Source organism: Jaculus jaculus, chromosome 9 (assembly GCF_020740685.1).
Source record: "Jaculus jaculus isolate mJacJac1 chromosome 9, mJacJac1.mat.Y.cur, whole genome shotgun sequence".
Classification (NCBI taxonomy): Eukaryota; Metazoa; Chordata; class Mammalia; order Rodentia; family Dipodidae; genus Jaculus; species Jaculus jaculus.
In genome coordinates, this window is record NC_059110.1 from 30283460 (window position 1) to 30307363 (window position 23904).

Here is a 23904-nt window from a genome sequence, read left to right on the forward strand (position 1 = left end):
ATAATAATTTATTTTTTTTTTAAAAAAAGGGCACGTTAAGATTCTCACATTTGAAGTAAGAAGGCATATTGCAACATTGGGAAGGTTGTGGAAAGAAACAGGCCAGCTCTTGGCCGGCCACATTACAGTGCATTTAAACTTTAAGCGTCAAATATGACTTCCTGCTTCTGAACCAGGTTTTCCACCTGCTCCAAGGTCTCTGAGTTGCACATGGCCACAGGGGATAAAGCTGCAACTGGCTGAATATTAAGCTCTTTCATGTTAGGAATTGTTTTATAATAATTTGGAGCAGCAAATTTGCATTCTTATTTATATTTGGCTCAAGATTAGTTTGGGATTTGTTGCATTCCATCCATATATACCTACTTTAGGGTTACAAGGAAAATCTCCTTTGAATTTAAAACCTGACAGCAGATGGTTGGCCACACAGCTCTATGGTTGCCTTTTCAATGCTCATAGTCAAATTCGCTGCAATTATTTTCTAACTAATTTGACATTTCATTTAAAATCTACATGGACTCTGAACTTTGATTGTTTAGTGAGTGAGTGTAAAGAATAACAAGTTTTAGGGCCAGGTGTGGTGGCACACGCCTTTAATCCCAGAACTCCGGAGGCAGAGGTAGGAGGGTCGCCGTGAGTTTGAGGCCACCCAGAGACTCCAGAGTGAATTCCAGCTCAGCCTGAGTGAGACCCTACCTTGACAAACCAGAAAAGGGGGAAAAAAAAAGAATAACATTTTTTAAACAAAAAGTGAGCTGTGATGATGCCTATTTTAAAAATGTTTAGAAGCAGAAGGAGATGCCAACCCAAGGGTGATACATGATCTTAGTCTCAGTCACAGTGAAAAATGTTTCACTTTAGCATGCTTGGGGGATCTGCTCTCATAAGACTTTCCAGCGTGTTTTCCCATGAGTAACAACAACAACAACAACCCCTAGGATGATTTGTGAACATGAGGAACTTCTTTTAAAGCATCACTTCTTCATGTCGAAAGCATTAAAAACAATCCCATCCAATAACGGGTTTTCAGTGAGTGAATTTTAAGACACCAATGTTAGAATGGTAATTACCTGCAAGGGACTCACCAGGGACCTGTTTTTAGGGACTGTGAATGCTTTGAGAACATTGTCTCCATCTTCTGATACAGGTGTCATTAAAACAGAGCTTGTAAGAATATTCTAAAGAAAAAGAGAACCATTTGAAATTTACACGAGATGGGTTACTATAAAAGGAAACACAATCCTAACTCAGTAGAGAGAAGATTAAAAGAGACAATACACATCAGCTTGAAGAGATGCAAGTATCTGCCAGAAATTTTCTTCCCTATGAGCTAAAAGGAGCTCAGCTATACTAACCCTCATCCCATTGTTGCAAATGTCACCAAGAAAACGAAGAGCTTCCTGTTCCTACCAAGTTTGAGGCGTGTGGTAGGCACTCAAAATCTGTCCACTAAGTAAATTCTCTAACCCATGCCTCTAAAAATAAGAGATAATTAGAACTCTGTATGTTATGTATTAGAAATATTTGAGAGGTATAAATTAATGGGGGTATAGTACACTGGTGCAGTACTATAATGGTGATTGTGAATGCTATGACATTTACAACCAGACTTTCAGAGTTGCAATCTGGCACCACTCAGGTATAAAATATTAAGCCAATCACAACATTACCAAGTGTCAAAGTTGCTACAGTAAAAGTGAAAATGTTGTCAGCTTCAAAGGGTTATTGTGAGGCTCGCATAAATCAATTCATCAAAAGCTCTTAGGTTAGCACCTACCAGTTAGTACATATTGAATAAATATTAACAACTATTATTTGCTCTGATTCTCCACTGAGACAGGAGGGAAGCCACTCACAAATGAAATTACAAGCTGTATGAACAGGGATAACCAAAACAATGTGACAGAGCTGCCCCAAGCCTTCACCAATCAAACATACTCGGAAAACAAAACAACAACAACAACAACAAAATCTACTTCAGACATGCACAGAGATTTTTCTTGCCATCATTCCCTCAATAATTATTCATGCAGCATTTATATTGTATTGAACATTATAAACAATCCACAGATGACTTAGGGTACATAGAAAGATTGTGTGGGTTACACTGTGTCATTTTACACAAGGGAGTTAAGCATCTTCAGATCTTCATATAAAGGAATATTTGAACCATTATTCTGTGGATTTTGAGGACACCCCCTAAACTGCTACAAAACTGGGCATCTACTTACACCATAATTGGCACTAACAGATGCTATATAAATAAACAACAGAAACCTTAACTAGAAGCCAATACTACATTTAGAAGACAAATAAATTAAATTTAAGTGTAAACATAGAAATAGCCTCATGGCAGATTTTTTTTTTAAGTGTCATGGACTCTCAAATCACAAGAAAATGAACAACGAAAAACACTCAGCAATAGAACCAAATCTGTTTGAATTTTCTAAGCCCCAATCTCAACTTTACATCCCACATCAATACTCCTTTTGAAGAAAAATTATGCATGAAAAGATATTTGGAAATCAGGAGCAAGTACTGAAACCCTAACAGCCACCCCGACACCACAGTGCCCCACACAGGATTTGGGGTCCCCACCATCAAGGCGCGACTCAGTGTCCATGCACTCCCACTTACTGGAGCATCTGCCACAGGAGATGCCTGAGTGAAGAGCTGGGTGTTCAGACTGTTCCCTTCCCAGTGGTTGGAGCAGAAGAAATTTCTCCCTTTATCTGTCGGCGACTCCACCTAAAAATGAACAGCACTAAGCATTTTTCCATTTCTAGAACTACAACTCCCGTGAGATAATTATTCTCAGGCCTAACTTTCTGGCCAATCCCTCAGATACGCTGCCTACCATGAAAATAAATCCACAAGGCCCTCTTTTCAGACTACTGGAAAGGCCAACCAGCTAACACTTTGATCCTTACTGGTTAGTTTCTTTCCCTTCCTCTGAACTAAAGACACCAGTATATTTAAATGTAACTCCAGTTCTCTATGGGACCAGAAAATGAGGGAACAGATCTTTCAGCATAACTGGAATGGTTTTTCCCAGGCCATGATCATGCTGCTTGGCTCAGCATAAACTATTTCTTAGTCTTTTAAAAAGAAAAAAATAGAGCAGGAGAGATGGCTTAGCAGTTGAACACTTGCCTGTGAAGCCTAAGAATCCTGGTTTGAGGCTCGATTTCCCAGTAGCCACATAAGCCAGATGTACAAGGTGGTGCATGCATCTGGAGTTCGTTTGCCATGGCTGGAGGCCCTGGTGTGCCCATTCTCTCTCTCTATCTGCCTGTTTCTCTGTCTGTTGCTCTCAAATAAATAAAAATTTAAAAAGAAAATAGAAATAAAATATTTACCATTTATCTTTCTTTCTATCTATGTACCTACTTATCTAACATCTGTCTACCTCTCTATCTTCCACCCACCCATCCATCCATTCATTCATCTACCACCCGTCTAATCGAACAAGCTTCAGTGATTTTTAAAAGTATAGTACTCCTTTGGCAGCACATATACTAAAATCGGGATGATCCAGAGAAAATTAGCATGGCTGCTAGGTAAGGAGGATGTTCAAATTCATGAAGTATTCCATAATTTTTTTAAAAAAGAACACAGGCTGGAGAGATGGCTTAGCCGTTAAGGCTCTTGCCTGTGAAGCACAAGCACCCAGGTTTGATTCTCCAGTACTCATGGAAGCCAGATGCACATGGTGATGCATGTGTCTGCAGTTCGTGTGCAATGGCTAGAGGTCCTGGTGCACCCATTCTCCCTGCCTCTCTCCTTTCTCTCTGCTTGCAAATAACTAAACATATTTTTTTTCAATAAAAGAACACTAGTACAGAACCTGCCGTCTTCTCTGTTTTGACTTTCTCTAGCATCTGATTCATCTAAACACGAAGCTGATGGAGGTGGCTGCTTAGAGGAAAGATCAGAGCCCCCGGCACAGCACAGCAGCACCCTTGGGCCTTGGGTCACATGAAAATCTTAACACTCGACATGAATGCCAGGCACGTGAAAGTGACCAAAGAAACCAAGGCAGCTAGTCTCATTTCAAGCTCACCTCTTGTTTGATTTTCTTCAGTAAGGGCGGTCCATTCTCTTGGAACTCAGCTACAATTCCAGATTCATCTGGTTCCTGTTTGATCACATCCTGTAGGTCTTCTTCTAGATGAGAGGGTGTCTGAGGCTGCAGGGAAGAGCAGATATATATATATTTTTTTATCAAAGGAAACATCCTGTCTATATATACTAAGAAACCCAGTCTAAAGACTCCTCTAGAACTTACTAGCATCTTCAGGGGACCGTATTTAATTTCTTGAGCTGCAAGTGCATGCTTGAATGGTGTAGGAGTTCTTGGAGAGCTTTCAAGGATGGATCTTTTGATAGCTGGTGTTCTAAAACTTTAAAAAGAGAATAAGAAATTAGGCATGCATTCCTTACATTGCTCTATGATGTTTAATATTTTCCCAGCACATATATTAAGTCTGTGACAGATATGGAACTGGGGATGTTGATTAGCTACATAGATTACATGTTACATATTAAGATATTACAGCTGTACATAAGTTATATCACATAGCTACAAATATTTCCAAATATTATACCCCTAAGATTGAGAGAACTAAAATATCTTTCATCTTTCCTGATAGCTGTCTAGACAAAAGTATTATTCTTAGGTAAATATAGTGATCCTGAGTATTGATATATCTGATGTCATTTACAAATCTATTTTATCTACTCCTTAAAATGGAACCCAAGCTACAAAACATATGTTAACCATTTAAAATTTATTTTTTTGTATTTGGAAATAACAAGAGTACATTTCTTTCAATAGTTTCTTCTAAATCACACTGATTTTTCTCTGTCATTCCCTTGACTGGTGAAGCCTTTATCAATAAAAATGACTTAATCACCACCTAGCTTCAAATCATCTATTCCTGGGCATGTGCCAATAGGTCCTTATCCATGCATAAGTTATAAAAAGAAATATAAGATTAAAAAACTATAAACCAAGAGCCATACTTGTTTTGTTCTGAAGGTTATAATTTTAAGAAAGAGGTTCAATTTTTTTTTAATGAGAAGAAAAATATTTTGTTGAATGAACAAACTGGGTAGAAACTTATGAGAGGTACTATTGTATAGGTAGTAAATTTTCACTTTCCATCCTAGCTGATTGAAACATGATTAGGAAATACTGTGGGAATGTACATAACACACAATTTTAATTGATAAAATTATGTGTGTGTGTGTGTGTGTGTGTGTGTGTGTGTGTATGAGTTAGATAATTAGGAACTGTATTTTCATTCATATAAGTAAATAAATGTGTAGGATTTTTGTGAGCTAAAGACTTACATGGAATTTTCCTTTTGAGTTTTCATAGTCTGGTCTCTGTGAAATGGCGTTGTAACAGTCAATTTATGACCATTGAGAGGAGTGGAAGTTAAAGAAGGCATGTCCAAGTCTAAGTTTTCATGGCTACTAGAAGTATTTAAGAACTAAACACAGAAGAGAGAATAAATTACTTAGATTAAATAATGATTTTGCAGGCAAAACAATTTAAAATCATACCTGGATTATAAGTAAGTATGTCTTACTGATTCATGACCCAATATACTTAAACTGTTAGTACCTGTTTATTGTTAGAATAGGTACTGTTTTATTTCAATCAAGCATTCAAAATTTGGAGTGTCATTTATAATAATATTTGAGATCAATGCCAAAAAACATAAAATTCAAAGAAAATATTTTCACAAAATGATACTTGCTCCATGTTAACATTAAAAGACAACAGTATTTTTTACTATTATTTTAAAATTTTAATATTTTAAAATTATTTTCTATCATACCATTTTCTCCCCCTAATGATGTGTGAACCCAAACTATTATTACATAAACTTTGCATTATGTACAATATTATTTAATAACAGTCTAAATCTCTGAAACGACAAAAGTTCTGGGGCAGTGGGTCAGTTTTTTTCCTAAAATGATTCTAATGTAATATAAGCGTGGTAAACAAAACATATTATAATTCCTCCTCGAAATTCACAATACACATTAACATCTTAAAAACTCAGGGAAGCCAGGCATGGTGGTGGTTGACTGTAGTACCAGCTAGGCAGGAGGTAGAGGCAGGAAGGTACACCTGAGCCCAGGAGTGCCAGGCAAGTCCGAACAACAGAGAGACCCCATCTCCAAGAAAAGAAAAAAGGAAAAGAAAAAGCGAGGGAGAAAGAAAAGCCATCAAAGACAGCAGCAACAACAAAATCTGAGGGTGCTCTATTAAACATCCTATGTTTATCTTTACTTGAGTCAATGTCTCCCCAAAATTTTATGCCTCTCCAGATTTTTTTCTGCAATATCTATTAATGTCTTGCAGAAGTGATTTTGAATAGAACATAGTTTGAAAAGATATATATACGCACATCCACACAAACATATAAAACAAACTGGGCCGGGAGTGTAACTAGATACAAACACCTCCCTAGCACTCATGAGGCTTGGATTAGAGCATCAAAACCATAGTAAGAAAAAACCAAACAAACAAATAAGCAATGAAACCCCAAGTCTCTCAATGGACATAAGTGAAAAAAAAAAAGTTTTAAAAGGCCAAATTATATAATAGTTACAAAATTTAGGGATAGAAATTTCTGATAAGCATTATAATTTTTATGCCTCACAAACACCATATGAAATTTGAACATTCTTTGGCAAAAACTGCACTAGTAAAATACCATGGCAAAATTAAAAAAGAGCCAATGTTGAAAATTCTAAATTATTTTCTTTGAGCATCTGTCCCTCATCCTCTCCCTGAACGTTTCCACTTAAAAGTGGATTAAAATCGTTAAATTTCCTAGTTGCAATCCAAATGTTATGTAATCATAATTTGGTTTCCCCCTCCCCAGGGGCCAGTAAATCACATAATAATAAATGAACAAAGAGGCAGAGAACTTGTGAACCTTTTAAAATGGAGAGGTGACATAGGAGAAGAGGTGAGGGTCAGAAATGTTAACCTCTGCTGTGGAAGGGAATAAAAACATATCACATGCAACTATCTTCCAAACCACACCCCCCCAAAAAAAAACATCCAAGAAAGGAAAATGTGACAAAAGCATCAGTCGCTCTGCAATCAGCCTAAACTTTACAAGGCAACATGACTTAGGCCCAGCTAGATGCAGCACAGAGTTAAGTCAGCAAGGCCAGCAGCAATTAGTCATTTGTTCCAAAGGATTAGTTTCTAGATTATTCAGGCTTGGGTGTCTGCTGAAAATTAGTAACAGCTGTGCAGAAATTGTGGTCTACCTGGGAGGGAGAGAAGGGCAGGCTTTTGACAGGGGAACGCTTGGGAGTTGAGCTGCTGACGTCAGCCAATAGGAAAGCTAGAATCTCCAGTGGCTAAGGGGCTGGCCTGGCTCCGCTTTTTTCGAAGGATGACCAGTGGACTTGTGCTGTGCCTTGCAGGAGGTAAGGCCCTGGCTGGGCCAAGGGAGCCCCAGCTCGGCACCCTCTTGTTCACCCTCGGGCTAGGCTCTCCTGCAGGTCTAGTCTCATGGCCCTCTCTTTGCTGAAGCTGGAGGGCTTTGCCCGTGAGCTGTTGGCTAGGTGAAAAAGCTGCTTCTTCAAAGAATTCAAGACTGCTGAGATCACACCATGGAGAAGCATCCTGAAACAATGTGGGAGGCACAGAGCTGAGACTGGCGTGTGCACAGTGAGCGCCGTTGTCCCCCAAAACACAGCACTGGGCAAAGAAGGCTAGGTGCAAGGAAACACAGGGCGTGCTTATTGGCTTTCTTCTAGCTTAGGGGTAACAGTTGTCTGTCACCCTGAACTGCACATGTGTAGTGGAAAGCCCAAATGCTCTATCATTTGCATGCAAGCTAAAGCAAAGGAGAAAACCTTCCTAGATGGTACATATGGCAGCAGCCAGCCCCTGCCCCATGTGTAGGCAATAGATGCTTTTTTAACAAGCTAGGAAACCAATGGCATGAAACAAGTGCCTACTAAGTGGGTGCTGAGCCCCAGTGTAAATTTGTTTCACCGAAGATGGCTGATCACTGTGAAGCAATGGGACAAGAAGTCAATGTTCAGTATTTTGTAGGGATAGCCGTATCCCAGTCATGAACTGACCGTCACTTCAGATACATGAAAGGCTGTTTTAAGCTCCAAGTAAACACAATTCTTAACGTGCTGTCACAAAAAGCAATAAAAAAAAAAAAATCCTAGAGACTCAAAAAGAAGTAAGCAAAAACAGACAACAACTTAGTTTCAAAGTTTGTCAGCAGGCAGGGCCACACATATCGGTAATCCCAGTCCTCCCACAGGCTGAGCTCTGAGAATCGCTGGACCTCACGGATGGCGAAAAGCAGCAGCTCCAGGGCTGAGAAACTGTCTCATGGAAACAGGTGGATGAGTGAAAACACCCACCATTCTCTTCTGGCCTCTGTACCAGTGCACATCACATGTATACATCTATGCACACATGCAGAACATTACACACACACACATCACATCACAACCATACCACATATACTATTCTTATAACGTGAGCTCTTTAATGAACTCCATTACTTTATTTTTTCTTCTTAAAGAAGCATTCCTCTGGAAGAAAAAGTGTAGAAAGCTGTCTTTTGTCTGGGTAGCCTATGAAATCTTTTATCTCTGAAAAGAAAGTACGTATTTACTAAGACTAAAATCAGACTTTCACCTTTACGTGAATGTTGGCTAAAACATATCTGCAACAGAAAATGGCAATGATGTAACAAAATGATTTTTGCTAATTCCTCTTCCAGAAACATTAACTTGCCCTTAACAATTCTACTTACAGAATCTATAAATTGGAGTGTTTCTGCAAATTCTAAAAGGTTCTTAACATTATCCAGAATGGTGCCCTGGTGGACGATCATGCACCTGGCTGGCGAGGCACTTTCTTCAGGTAAGGAGCCGGGGTCTGCAGGCAGAGATGGCGTAGAGTGGAGTTCTCCCAAACAGGAAACAGGTGCACTGTCTCCATGAGGTCTGGTGTGGTCGGCAATGGAGGTGCTGTGCCACCCAGGGTCACTGCAAGTGTGGTTCTGTGCCTGAGGAAGGGGGATGTGTAGAAATAAAGAAAGATGTGGAGAAGAAAGGAAGAAGGAACTTAGCAATGATGTTGCACAAGGTATCAGATGCTGTTGGGGGAAAAGATAAAAAAATAGTTGCATCACCCAAAACTTGTGCCTATGAAACAGTTGTCAAGATGTTTCCTTTTTGTTAATGCAAGCTCCTGCTTCTGAATAGTGCCCTGCTCTGCACTGAAGCTGGAGGGCTTTGCCCTCATAGCCTTGGTTGCATCTATGATTTTGTTCAAACTTCAAATCATGGGACTGGGCAACCAAGCACAAAGTTCCTTAGAAATCTACTTGAACTTAATTTGCAAAAACATCCATCCAAGTTTGCTGTGGCTCAAGTATGGTCCTAACTGCATTCTAACCTGCTGAAGAGTCAGAATTGCTTTGATCTGCATCTACTCTGTGGCGTCTGTCCTCTCTTGGGCTACAGGCTGCACTGATGCAGTGAAGGGCTGCCGAATTGACATGGTTAGGAAAGCAGGAGGCCGAGTTAACAGATGGCTCCAAACAGCATGACCATGCAATAGGAGAAATTGCAAAACACTAAGTTGAAAAGTGGTCAAACTCGCAATGTGCACATCATTTTATTATTTAACGAAAAAGAAACCTAGCCCTCAACAAAACCTACTGGGCATCATTTCTCTCTTAGACATTCTGTTGTTTACCAACTTCATCTCTTACAAATATAGGCTACATTTCTATTTTGATGCCCAATCACTAAAAAGATGTCGGGATTCAGAAATGGTCCACCAGTTCTCATGCATGCAAACAAAAGAGAAAAGCTAATATTTACAAGTATATCCTGAATGTGCATCAAATCATGTTTGAAATTAAAAGTATGTAAGGGCTAAAAACAGAACCAGTGAAGAAATCCAACAGGTATCACACAGACACACAACTCTGTAAACAAAAAGAGATTAGGCCAAGTATAGTGGCATATGTCTATAATCACAGCATTTATGAGGTAAAGGGTCAGGAATGGAAAGCCAGCCTGAATTGCATGAGACTTTGTCTCAAAAGTAAAAGAAAGCAAAAACGGTATCTATTAACAGACTAGGAAGATAGTTTTGTGGATAAAGTACTTGCTGTGTAAGTGTGAGGACCTGAGTTTGAACCCCCAGAACCCATGCAATGCTGGAAATGGGAGTGTAAATGTCTGTGATTCTAGTGTGCCTACAGCCAGATGGGGGGTGAAGACAGGAGAGTTCCTGGATGCTCGCGGAGCAGAACACAGCTCCAAACAAGCACAAACAGAAGATTCATTACAAAAAAAAAATGTAGGTTTCATTCATTCTATCTTTCCTACTTTTTGAACTGATGAAAATCCTTGTGAATTTAAACAAAAAGATAGTGACAACCACAAGTGGATATGGTGGTTCTATTACAGTACATAAAGATTGTTTCCAATTTCATTACTACATACTCTGATACTAGTAGACTCCTGTATTAAGTATTAAAGTATATATAAAACCTTGTCTGGTATAACATTCAGAAAAGGAGAGACGGGACATAGAAACACACTGGAGTAAAGGTCTCCTCCCAGCACTCCAGACACAGGGACATTCTTACTGGTAATGCCTGCTGTACTTTCAGCTCATTCTCAGTTGACATTAGAAGCAACTCCAATTCCTTTATTCGCTTTTCCTTCTCAGGGTCTTCATCATTATAGTGTCTCTGGAATTACAAGTTAAGGAGAGTACAGACAAGGTCTACTCGAAGCAGTATATACAATGACTGTAGCCAGTAGTCTTGAGGTACCACATGTAGCCCAAAGAACTTCAGGTAGAAATCAACCCTGGAATTTCCCACTGTGGAAGTCTTTCTACAGGTGACATCAGACAACACAGCACAGGGTGGAGGGCGGAATCTGAAGCCAGGATGCAGGTTGATATGGGCTGTTTCAACCCATAACATTAAAGCATCAGAAAATTCCAGGACAATCTCACCCCAGAAGCCACAATTAGTAGATCAACTTGGCTCTCCTGATAACTACTGGCTTTGGTTTTTATTTCAGTTTGTAAAATATATGTTTAGATGGGAGAAGTAAAGCATTTTGTAAGAGTGATGAGTATCTTGGCCAATCAGCTTCTCTAGATGAGCTCACCTGAATGGCGGCAGCAGCCGGCTGAGGGACATTGACGATATTTACATGTAACGCTACAGGATATGGAACGTGACTGGAAACCTGGATCAAAAGCAAAACAAAAGCCCCGTCATTCACAATTCCATACACTTCAGGGGATTCATCTTCCTCAGGTTTGGTTCTGTGACTGAGGAATAAAGGTATTTTCATTGATAAAATTCACTGAACAATTAATTTAAAAAAAACCTTCTAATTTCAAGTTTAGCCAGGCATTTAAAAATGACTACGCAGCAACATAGTAAAAGAAACCCAGCGTGTTCATTAATCCCACCAGCAAGCATTCCTTCATTACAGAAAAATACAATGGAAGATATAATGTCAAGTACGCTTGTGAGTGTATGAAAGACATTCTGAGGGCAGAATATGAATGAACTTTTTGTAAGGCATATTTTTCTTGGAATTAGTCTGAGTTTGAATAAAATGTGCAGAACTACTTATAATTCATTTACCTGACAACTTTTTAGATATTCTGTAGTCAAATCTAAGGAACAGATAAAAGGTTACTCAAAACTACTGGTGAATATATTTTACCTAACATTTGCATAGAAGCTCTGTGTTCTTGGATGAGTTTTGTCAGTTATTATTGTTAGTTTTACAGTAATTGTACCTTGATTTTTTTTTTTTTACTTCTTTAGTTTTCTCTTCCACAAACTACAAATTTTTACTTCCCCCAGGTAGAAATGTCCAGAAATGGGGAAAGAATGACACCAATCCAAACAGAATCAATGTCACAAAACTCTCCCTTGGACTCAAGGTAAGAAGGAAAACATTTACTGAATGGATTAATATGTTTCTCTTAGATAACTACCAGAATTGAATGCACAATCAAGCTTTGTATTTCAGAGTTTAACTATCTCTTCTTTAAGACTTTTTTTTTTCAGGTGATCTGCTACTGTAGGAGTTCCCACACCTGTCTGCACATTAAAACTACCCGAATGATGTTTTTATTATTTAAAATATTTTATTTATTATTTGCAAGGAGAAGGAGGAAAGGATAGAATGAATGAATTGTTATACTAGGTCCTCTTGCCACTGCAAATGAACTTCAGATGCATGCACTACTTTGTGCATTTGGTTTTATATGGGTACTGAGGAATTGAACCCAGGCCATCAGGCTTTATAATCAAGTTTCTTTAAACACTGAGCCATCTATCCAGCCCCTTCTTTAAGTCTTCACCTTTTTATTTTGGAAAAGCAAAATATTAGACAACAAATATATCTCCCTTTCCCCAATTCTTAAATTTATTTATTTATTTATTTATTTATTTGAGAGCGACAGACACAGAGAGAAAGACAGATAGAGGGAGAGAGAGAGAATGGACGCGCCAGGGCCTCCAGCCTCTGCAAACGAACTCCAGACACGTGTGCCCCCCTGTGCATCTGGCTAACGTGGGACCTGGGGAACCGAGCCTCGAACTGGGGTCCTTAGGCTTCACAGGCAAGCGCTTAACCACTAAGCCATCTCTCCAGCCCCCCCAATTCTTTAGCATTACTTTAAGTAAATTTACATTCAAAAGTTACTTTAAATCAGATTTGAAACAGCAAGCTAGCTCCAAACAACTTGGAGTCTATTCAGCACTACTTCTATGTGCTGCGTATTTTAGAGCAAAGTGTTTATCATCCATGTTTCCAGATACATAATTCAGAGATAACTGTATCTTCCTTTATCTACTTCAAAGGGTACAGATGAAGATCAATTGTGATTGTGCTTACGAAAGCTCTATGAAAAGTGCTCAACTGCATAGTATTTTCATTACCCAGAATGACCACAACCACCTGTCTTGTTAAGCTAAATTCTCTGGAATGGCTTACGTTTTGTGCTTCCGAAATGTGGTAATAGGGATAATCACTGTTAATGGAGGGCTGGCCAGTTGGAGTGAGTTGAGATGAAGGTGGGGCATGAGCAAAACCCATCAAATGATTGTTCTTCTGGAAACTGGAGGCCACTGCTGGCTGGCTGGGTTTTGAAGACTCCTGTAGATACCCTTCCTGTTCTACCTTCCGACGCATCGTAGAATTCCAGTGGTTCTTGATGGCGTTATCAGTTCTGGACAGAGATACAGCGTGTGCAAATTTTACAAACAAAAGTTTCAATTCAGATTAGAGTTAATTGACAGAAAACCGTTTCCAACAGAAATCTTTGTTGTTGGTTTGCTAACTGTTGTTTTTGCTTCTTAATTGTTTTGGTCTTTTCTACCTCATGGTTTCCCTGCTGCCTAATTTTAAACTCCTACATTCCTCTTACTTAATCTGGAATGTATGGAGTTTCCTACAAATTCTGTTATGTTTTTAGCATTTTGATTCCTTGGTGAAAGAGTATATTTAATCTAATAAGCTACCAGACTCTGACATAGCTTGAAGGTTACAGGTGTTGCTAGAAAAAATATATATATATACATCCCAGATTGTGGCCTACATACCATATACCAGGGACTCAACAAAGTTTGGGAATGATAATTTTATAGTCCTAATGTTCAACCTTTATTTCCCAGAACTCTAGTGAGAAATTTTTAGTCCAAAAAAAAAAATAATAACCCCTCTACATTTCAAAAACCTTACCAGTTATTTTTATAATCAGACAGAGATGAGAATAGAAAATGAGATAATGGGACCCTCCAACAAGATCCCCAAAAGAATGATTCTACCCCACCCCAGTATATTTTATTTCTTTGATTTTTTTTTGGGGGGGATGCTTTTTTGAAACAGGTCTTATGCTATGTATCCACGGCTAGCCTTGAACTCCTGGTCCTTCTGCCTCTACCTCCTAAGTGCTGGCATTATAGGCATGGGCCACCACATTTGATGCCCTAGTATCTTTTCAAATGGCAAATTATTTTTACTTGATTCTTTCCATTCTCAGGAAAAGTTCCAAAGTTTGAATAAAAAAAAAAACTCTCAAAACAACAATAACATTTTTCAAGTCTCCCTTTTACTGTTTCCATGGGGGTGGGGGAATGTATGCTGAAGAAAGAGGAAGTTCAGTCACCCCTTTAATATTTAGAAGAATCAACAGCACATTCTCTCAGACCACAGGAGGGAACAGGTCTCCTCTGACCAAACTCCTGGCTTTTCTGAGCTTCTCCTGAGCAGCACAGGAAAGAAGACATAAGCCATCATTGAAACGATCCTCTTTCCACTTTTGGATTGGGAAGCTCAAAAATGAAAATATCAAGAATTTTTTTATCTTAACATCTATAGTAAAAAGTCGTTTCCAAAATAAACAAAACCAGTTACATACTACTGAAATTAGAAGAGAGAAACAAAAAAAAAAATGAGCTTTCCTATTTCTCCACAGTAAGACTTTTTTTTAACCATATTTATTAAATTAAACATTGACATTACTAAACACCTGAAATAAGCACAAAAATTCCACGAATACCTTCTTTCTTTTTTGAAAGAAAAAAAATCAATCAAGTGTTGTAATGAAGTATGTGCACTTATTAGGGAAATCATAGCTACCGAACTGGCTGGATTGTCCTTTAGTTTCCTTCTCTGTGTATACAATGCTTTGACATTTATCTTACTTGATCCTAATATTAGCTCTTTAGCCATTTTGCAAACGGAAAAATGAATACTTAGGAACATTAAAAGACTTGGCACATGGCTCACTCTTGAGTAGATACTAACAGGTCTCATCTGGATAAATTCTCAGACCTCTTCCCATTCTAAAATGGTCTGGTTTATCTATGCTGATGATTTATCTAACAGAATGCTTATGATGATGTAATTATGGGATGTAATTCATTCATACACTTAGAGTGTTCAATACCCACCCCCTCCTTCTTCCCAATAAACAGATTTTTTTTTTTTTTTGACAAAGTATTACCGTCCAGGTAGTAGCTTTGCGATTTCTGCCCATCTGTTCCCCAGCCTCTTGTGTGCCTGGTAAATAATTCTGTCTTCCTCTTCTGTCCAGGAGGTTTTCTTCACTTCTGGATTCAAGTGGTTATGCCACCTCTCCCTACATTGTTTTCCAATTCTCCCTTTCAAGTGCTTGGCAATAACAGACCAACGTTTCGGACCATATTTCTGTACAAGCTCTATAACCTTCAGATAAACACAAAAATAACCTGTGTTTTAATGTGACAGAATGAATCATGCTTCAGTGTTCAAAGAGCCTTAGAAAACTACAGACCTGCTTTCATTCCTTGGAAATAGGGGGCTTTACCTGCTGCCTCACATTGGGAAACACATTTAAGGTATATTTTTAATTACAATTCAAACATCCAGGGAGGAGAACTTACTCTCTGATCTTCTTCTTTGGTCCAGGGGCCCTTGATGAGCTCAGGGTTTAGGACTTTCTGCCATCGGTGCTGGCACTGAACATCTGTCCGGTTCTAGACAAAGCAGGCACCATTAGGAAGAGAAAACTTTATTTAACCCCTCATATACAGACAATATGCATTGAACATATTCAAGAAAATTTAAAGGCATGTGTAGAGAGCATACCTCTTCTATCTTGCTTAAAAAGTTTAAAAAAAAAAAAACAACAGGCAAAGAATGCCTCACAGTTGCATGTAAACTTTGAAGCTCTGTCTCCTGAGGGAAACTGTCCCTCTATATGAATAAATGGACATCATACAGCACATGTCCATGTCAATTTAATTCAAGCTTAATCTCAAGATGTGGGGTGTAGAAGTACCCTCATAGTACTTGTTAGAGAGTCTTGTTCTTTAATGAAAACCTATTCCAAATGATTTGTTTGCTCCCCATTCAGACTATTCATTGCTCAGTTGAGTACCACAAGTGTTTATATTGAGAAGGAATAAAAATAACAAAAGGTCTTAGTTAGTCATTTTGTAATCTTATAAGAAGAAAATATATATAATTAACTCACAGCAGGTAAATTTGATTTATAAGCAAAAACAAACCCAAGAAAAATTCAGTTGAGAGAGAAGGATCCTTTAGGGAGGAGAAATGATTTCTTTAGAAAGAACACAAGAGCTCTCCATTTGGAGGATGGTCAAATCTTTTCACTGGAGAAGCAAAAGAAGAACATTCTAGGCAGTGAAATCACAAGGAACAAAACCCCAGAGGAGAGAAAGCAGAAATGAATACAGTCAAACCTGCTTGCGGAGAGGAAGTAGGAGACAGCCATGGGTGGAGGGGTTGTATGTCAGTTTACTGCCTCTGGACATTCTTTGTCACTACTGGTGGAAGTTTTGTTTGTTGTTTATTTCTGTGGTGCTGAAGATCGAACCCAGTAAGTCACACTCGTTAGACAAGCACTGTACAGGTTAAGTCCAGCTGCAGTTTAGGAAGCTCCATTTCCCACAGTGTCTGGAGCTGATGGGAAAGGAAGGACTCCCAAGTGGGGAGCTCCCAAGCTAGTCATGGCCCGGATGAGAGGGGAGGGCTCCCACCCTGCAGCCAGACCATGGGAATGACAAGGTTATGAGGGATTCCAGGCTCTAGAACTTTTAACCCATGTGCAAAACCACAGCTATTGATGAAAATGAGAAATTTAGAGGATGACTTGAAGAAAATGTCAGGTTTGATTCTCTACCATGGAGACAATGTATATATCAATGTATAATGAATATCAATGTATAATGTCCTAATAAATCAAAAGATAAAACAAGAAGTAATTATGTAAAAAATAGAGAATCTTGGGCTGAAGAGATGGCTCAGCAGTTAAGGCACTTGCTGGTGAAGCCTAAGAACCCATGTTCTACTCTCCAGGTCCCACATGAGGCGGACACACAGTGACGCGCGTGCACAAGGTTGCACATGTGCACTAGGTGGAGCAAAACCTCAATTACAAGTGTTACAGTGAAAAATAATAAGTATGGGCACGGCTTCTTCTACATCTCTCCCTGTACTTCTATGGAAGTAAATATATAGTGTCTTAACATTTCTCCTAGAAAAACTTACTGAACTATGTTGGTAAGGTTTTTTTTTTTTTTTCTTCTATTACAAAGAGAAAAAAATAACTAACTTACCGGGAGATAATTGGCAATTACTTTCCAGTCATCTGTTCCATGCTGTTCCACCAGCTTTTTTAGTTTTTCATCCTAAGACATTCAAAGGTAATCCTAGGGTATCAGTCATTCACTGAATAACTCTATCCAAGTGATAATGAACAAGGGAAACAATCCCATGATCCAATTCAGCAATAATACTTTCAAAAGTTCCCAGGTAGCAGATATTAATTTAATATAATAGCTTTGAATACAGATTTAGTTATTTAGAGGCACACTAAGGCCTGTTATCTTGACTCAGGTATTGATGAGTTGTATAAACCTGAGTATTCCTTTGTACATTCCCAGCCTAGAACCGTCATCTATACATGGCTATGTGGGGTTTGCACAACATCATCATATAAAACATTTACAACAGTTCCTGGCCCATATTTTATGTTTAGTATATAGTAACTGTTAAAAGTTTTACTTGATGGAGAAAAAGAGAATTCTCATGTTCGGCTTTGTAGTCACTTCACCAGGGCAAGAGATATTTTAAGTCGCAACTAGATTCAACTTTTTTCGAATATAAAAAGAAGAAAGCTTTTCTTACTTAAAGTCACGCATAATATACGAAGCTAATTTGTTTTGTATCAGTATATTAAGTATACATAAGGCCAAAGCTACTAAAATATAGATGACACAAAACATTCACAAGCAGTTGGTTTTCACAGTTCATACACCGTTCTTCTTACTGCCAGGTCACAAGTGATTCCTACGTGTGTTCCTCTCAAGTCTCTGCAAAGGTAACTGACATTCATCCACCCTGCAGGGCCCAGGCACAAGGCAGACTCAGGAACTGGGGAACAAGGATTAACACAGAAGTTCTGTGTTCCTAAGGATCGTCCACATACATGATCTTGACACGTGAACTATACCTGTCCTGTGTGCCTCACTGGGAGTCCTGCCCATCTGCCTACAGGGGCTCTGAATTCAGAGCAAAACTCTTCCCCACACGATAAGGACTTTGCATCTGATGGAAGGATTGTCCATTCCTACAAAGCTCAGGCAGAAAAAGAAATGGGGGAAGCAGCTATGTGTTCACCCATTATGGGATGCTTTTAGAGGAAACTTGCATGCATATATATTTCTGTGAAATGTATGTCAGGAATAATAGGTGAATATAAGATAATGAGTTCTATGAGTTGTTTTTCTTTTCTTTTTTTTTAATTTTAGGCAATAGCAGGGCATGCATCTATTCAAGGAGCATTTGTTAATATCCTACAGTATGGCAAGTCGTTCTGGGTTCAGAGAACACAAAGATAAGGGACACTCAGTCCTAACCCTCAAGAGGCTTCAGGGCACTGGGAGAGACACACAAGCAGAAGCACCAGTGCCAGTCCAGCCATCCACGTGCCCATGCACAGGAAGCACGGGAGGGCGCATGCGGTGCTGTGAGAAGAAGCTGGGTATGGTTCCACAGAAGAGATGACGAGTTAAGGGGCAATGATGGAGTGGTACGAAGTGGTAGGACTGAAGAATGAGAACTCAACAGGCAAAGCATAAGGGGCAAAGAAGAGGCCGTTCAAGGAATGTCACAGTTTAGAAGTAGGTGGCAGAGCGAACATATGCTGGACGTGAGGGGAGAGTACAGGCTGCACAGCATGCTGGGTAAGCTCTTCAAGAGTCTGCTAGTAAGTTGTAAGCATATATGGCTGACCTTACCAAAATTTTGTTTTCACAAGCTCTAAAATACCCCCCCCCCCAGCACCACCACCACATTCTGGTAAAGGATTAGTTACCTCTTCCCTGGTCCACCTAGTTTTCCCCAAGTGACGTTTTCCAGACTTGGGAAGCAGCCCATCATAGTCATGGTCACACATCTCAATGTCTTCATCATCTTCATCACTGCTGTAGATGCTGCAGAAATAAGAATGGGCAGACATGGGCTGAGACCCAGGGATTTAAGCGATTGGATTACAAAACTTCCACAGGAACTCTTCCACAACCTTTTCAAAGGCTATAAAGATAAAACTCTGGAAACTTGCACAACGAGATTGTTTTCTGTATTCTGTTGCTGGAGGACTGTAAACTGGTTATGCTGTTACTGGTCTCCACAGAGACAGCAAAGGACCTGGCACCTTCCGACTGCTGTGCATGTTTAAACCTGCTGTTACTGTTAGACCAGTGACAAGTTACACACCTGGCAACTGTCCAACCAATGAAGGCTCCAGTTTAAAACTTAATGTTAAGGGCAAGAAAAGGAACAAGAGCCCATGTCCTTTACACAAGTGCGCACTCAAAATCTTCAGCGTATGTCAAATCGTTTAAATATTTCTCCAACACAATGAACCAATCAACTATGTTCTAATGGAGCATGTGTTCTATTAAAATTTTTTAAAAGCAAGAAATACATACATCCAATAGCATTAAAAGTAGGGTCAGCCCTTAAAGATTAGAATTATCTAAGTAGAAAAGACATTAAAACTTGAGGAAGGATAAGATCATCTAGCATCCAAACTGCTTTGCGTAATTATCAAATTGTTCTAAACTCTAGGCCTGGCTGGCATCGCTGTGTCCCTGTTTGCAGTACTTGGTTTCTAGAGCAACTAAGTGAATAACTTTACAGTACCCGGTTTCTAGAGCAACTAAGTGAATAACTTTACAGTACCCAGTTTCTAGAGCAACTAAGTGAATAACTTTACAATGCTTGTTTTCTAGAGTAACTCAGTGCATAACTAAGGCACTATGGAATCTCATCCTATTCACCCTTCTTTGTCTTCATTTGATTGAAGGGTGTTTAAAATAGCTTAGTGTATTAAATTAAAACCTAAGGAATTCCCCCAAAATAAGTCTATAGGCTTAAAAAGTTACTGTTTTCAAAACAGCTTTTCCTTTTGCCTTGTTGATAAAAACTGTGAATTGTGAAAAATGTTTATTAACCACATATTGAATAGGTGAGAGTAATGCATAGTGCTAATTATCATTTCCTTGTAAAACATGACATGAAAAATATTGCACCCAGAACTTCTAAAATGCATCACTGTAACATTGAGACAGCCATCAAACTCAGAACAACAAAATTGTATGAAGCAGGTTCATAAAGCAAGTTAAATTATTTTTAAACAGAAAATTTATTTTTGTAACAGAGTTTGTCTTCCCCAACTTACACAAAGGCGCATTATCAACCTTTTACAAATCAAGCAAGAGTGTTTGCTAAAAACCTCGAAGGGGCATTCTTATAATTTAAAACTATCATTTTAATAAGCTAACTTAAGATAACAAAACCAGGGAAAAGACCTCATGAAACTATATCCATAATCTATAACCATTTTTTCCCATTGAGCATCAATCCTTTGAAACAAGAACAGTTTGCATACTGTAAACAGAAGGCAGTAACTGGCCAATAATAGGTGTATTTCGATTGAGATGGGGAGGTAATACGATGGAGAATGGAATTTCAAAGGGGAAAGTGCGGGGGGGGAGGGTATTACTATGGGATATTTTTTATAATCATGGAAAATGTTAATAAAATTGTGAAAAGATAAAAAAATAAGTGTATTTCCCTTTAATATAAAACACACAATGATAAAGCGAGAAAAAAATGTTACTGTAAGCCCAGAGCTGTCAATTAGCATCCTTTGAAAGGCTCATAGGGAACTCTTTGGAAAGCCCCTCCCCCATGAAGGGATGAAGGTTCTCCTTGGTGAAGTGGCAGGGATACGACCACACCGAAGGCATCTGAAGTGGAGCGACGGACTCAACGCAAATGAACCATTCAGGTTTGTCTAGATCAGGAGATCACATTTTCAGAACTGGAGAGAACTGGTCTGGTCACAGCTTCATCTGGGAGCCAGCAAAATACGCAGCCGTCCACAGGGGGCAGTCAACAGCCAGGCGATGGAGAACCTGGCTCACACAGGATCCGGGTTCTGGAAGCCAAGGCGCCAATCCTTGCTCTGTCTCAGTCCACCTTCCTGACTTGTACAAATGAATATGAATCTCTCTCTCTCTCCCTCTTTCATTCTCATTCCCCTCTCATTCTCTCTCTCTCTCCCCCTCAGCTCCTTGGTTCATCGCCTATTCATAAGGGCTTGGATTCTATTTCTAAGGTACTTTCCAGTGTGGTACATGATGCCCCAGTCTTCCGTAACTCTTGGAGAGCGGGGGAGGGGGGGAAGCTCAGCGCAGGAGGTGTGTGTGCAAAGCTAAGGTCTTGGGGAAAACGTGGCCGCCACTCAGACAGGTCCCTGCAGGGCCATCAGGCTGCTATCAACAGTCTGTGCAGAGGGCTCACCCGGGCGCTTTGCATGCGATTTCCTTACTCTAAAATGATCCGGTCGCCTCGGTGGTAGCGTGATTAATTTCGACTAAGGACTTGAAATAACTTTTCCTTTATCTGCTCTGACAAGATCTCAGACCCGACAGTCAAAGGACTTTCAAAGGCTGATTTCAGGCTGGATGCTCTCGACTCCCCTCCACCTGCTAGACCCGGTGTGGTTACAACTATGAATGTTACGTTCTGTCAAGGAAACAAACCGTGCAAAGAAACGAAAAAGAAAAGAGGTGCTGGCTGGAGGGGGGTTGGGGGGGGGGAAGAGGGAGGGGAGCTGGAGGAAGTGCCTGTGGCCGCTACGTGATTCTAGAAAAGGGGCTTAGACTCATTTCGCTGACCTGGTTAGTATCCCTGCCCCGTAGACGCTCGCCCTGCAAGAAACGGCTGGGAGCCCGCAGCCGGGTTTCTCTTCCCCCTGGGCCAAGTTCAAGGCTCCCGCCCCTCCCCTCGCTGTTACCTGGGCGCCACGAGAACCTGCGCGACCACGCCCCGCGGGGGCAGCCGAGACCTTGGGGCTCACAGCCCGGGCCGCGCCTCCTCTCGGCTCCCCTTCCACTCCCTTCCCCTGTTGCCACTTTCAGCCCTTAGCAAAACAGGTGGCCCGGGTGCTCTCCCCCAGAAGTCCCCAAGGCGAAATGTGAAACGTCTGAACCCCCTCCCTCAGGTCAGGGTTCCCGGAGCCAAGGTCCCCCTAAGTCGCTCCCTTTGGGTCCAATGCCCAGCCAAGCCTGGGTGCAGCTCCCCGCCAGGCCTAGCCCGAGGGTGCGTGGCAGCGCCCACGCCCTCGCGCTTTGTAATGTCCCAGGTGCCAAGCGCCACCACGGGGACCAGTACCTGTCGGTTCTAGAAACCAACCAACCAAACAACCAAACAAACAAAAATGGCAAATAAGTTTTCCAAAACCCGACCCATCCAAGGCAAAGCGGGCGGTTTTGCTTTGTTTTCACGAACTTTTTCCCCTTCTCGAGGGGCGGTGCAGTCGCTGGGCCAGAAGCCAGCGAGCGCGGAGCCAGCCTTGGCGAGGCGCGCGGGGCAGCAGCGACCTCCGTGCGCCCACGTGTGCGCGCCGCGCCGGGACCTCGGGCCTCGGGGCCGCGTCCCGGTTGCTGGGCAGTTGTCTAGGGAGCCGCTGGCTTCCATCCTTCTGCGCCCCGTTGGCGGCTGCCACCAAGTTGGCAAGTCCCCCGCATCTGCTGCTTGCAGGGGACCCCGACAATTCCCCGGGAAATCCCGAGGCCGGTGGAAGCTGAGAGGCCAGCAACTGACAGTTCTGACGAGGGGGGTTCCCTTTTTTAGTTATTTATTTATTTAGTTTTCTGCTCTCTCGTCAAGAAAAAAAAAAAAAATGCAAAGGATTTGCACTCATTTTCCCGGGAGAGTGCGGTGACATGTGCAACGCGGGCGGGTGTGTCCTATTTGCAGCAAAAATAAAAGCCTCGCCGAGGATTATAATGACTCGGATCTTCAGCAGTAGGGCTTAAAAACAATTTTTGCAAACCCTTTCGGGTCGTCTTAACTTCTTGCCAGGCGCCAGTCAGCTGACGCTCTTCTCGCCTCCAGAAAGAATGAATGAAATTTAAATGAACTACCTGCAGCTACTAAACAATCCAGCATGTTCCATATGCTCTCGCCACTTCCAAGTCCAAAACTCATCTCAGTGCATCCAGCAATAGGGCTGCGACTCCCTCGCCCGCCGACCTGGGGAGGCATCAAGCCAGCTGGGCACCCGGGGGTGGTGGGCACCGCTCGGGACCCACCCGGGCTGGAACGTGCAGCTTTTCCTCCCCAAGGAGAAACGAAATGTATCTTATCTCCGCGCAACTTGCAAGAGGAGCGTCAGGGGCGCGCTTCCCAGTCCCGGTTTATTTCTCGCCGGGACGTTTTTTTCCCATCCGGTGTGGGGGGGGGGGGGAGCGGCTGCCGCGGCCGAGGCCGGGGCTTGACAGCCTCGCAGAAGATCCGGGAAGGAATTCCAATCCCACCTGCTCCCATGTGCCTCGGGCACCGCGCGCTTCCTTTTTGCCTTTAGATCACCCTAGCCCAGGTTCTCCCCGGTTACCTGTGCCGGGGTCTCCGGGCCATGGCGTGGCGTAGCCGGGGCTCGGGCGAGAGCCGCGGGGACTGCACCGGCTGCCGCCTCCCGCCGCCCTCCGCCTTGCCTGCGTCCCTCCCCGGCTGCGCAGAGGCGCTCCGCACCGCCGGGGCGAAGTTGGTCGGGAGAAAGAGGAGGAGGAGGAGATCTTGGAGGAGGAGGAGGAGGAGGAGAAGGAGGAGGAGGAGGAGGAGGAGGAAACAGGTTGATATTAAAGTGTAAACTCTGTAAACAGAGATGCCATCAAACAAAGAGCTTTGGACACTCCCCCTCCCGCCAAATCTGGCGCCCCTGCAGTGCGCACGCGCCCTGCCAGCCGCCTCCGT

At 41.4% G+C, this 23904-nt stretch overlaps 1 protein-coding gene and 1 non-coding gene across 3 annotated transcripts in view; one reads left to right on the forward strand and one right to left on the reverse strand.

Annotated features, from left to right (window-relative positions):
• Myb (MYB proto-oncogene, transcription factor) overlaps nucleotides 1-23659 on the reverse strand; it is a 38042-nt gene extending 14383 nt beyond the window's left edge. The window contains exons 1-14 of one of the 2 annotated variants that reach the window (XM_045158952.1): nucleotides 23546-23659; nucleotides 18953-19070; nucleotides 17193-17264; nucleotides 15495-15587; nucleotides 15077-15297; nucleotides 13063-13297; nucleotides 11212-11292; nucleotides 10677-10781; nucleotides 8823-9077; nucleotides 5356-5498; nucleotides 4289-4403; nucleotides 4064-4189; nucleotides 2638-2748; nucleotides 1086-1178 (exon numbers count right to left, since the gene is read on the reverse strand). In XM_045158952.1, coding sequence (XP_045014887.1) covers nucleotides 1086-1178; nucleotides 2638-2748; nucleotides 4064-4189; nucleotides 4289-4403; nucleotides 5356-5498; nucleotides 8823-9077; nucleotides 10677-10781; nucleotides 11212-11292; nucleotides 13063-13297; nucleotides 15077-15297; nucleotides 15495-15587; nucleotides 17193-17264; nucleotides 18953-19070; nucleotides 23546-23568 — 1791 coding nt within the window. In that variant the 5' untranslated portion in view covers nucleotides 23569-23659. Of the gene's footprint in view, nucleotides 1-1070; nucleotides 1179-2637; nucleotides 2749-4063; nucleotides 4190-4288; nucleotides 4404-5355; nucleotides 5499-8822; nucleotides 9078-10676; nucleotides 10782-11211; nucleotides 11293-13062; nucleotides 13298-15076; nucleotides 15298-15494; nucleotides 15588-17192; nucleotides 17265-18952; nucleotides 19071-23545 lie in introns of both variants that reach the window. The other variant, XM_004651177.2, reaches the window with a different exon arrangement.
• On the forward strand, nucleotides 3496-3601 carry LOC123463798. Its single transcript, XR_006639181.1, has one exon. It is a non-coding gene; the product is annotated as a U6 spliceosomal RNA (small nuclear RNA).
• Nucleotides 23660-23904: the final 245 nt, after the last annotated feature.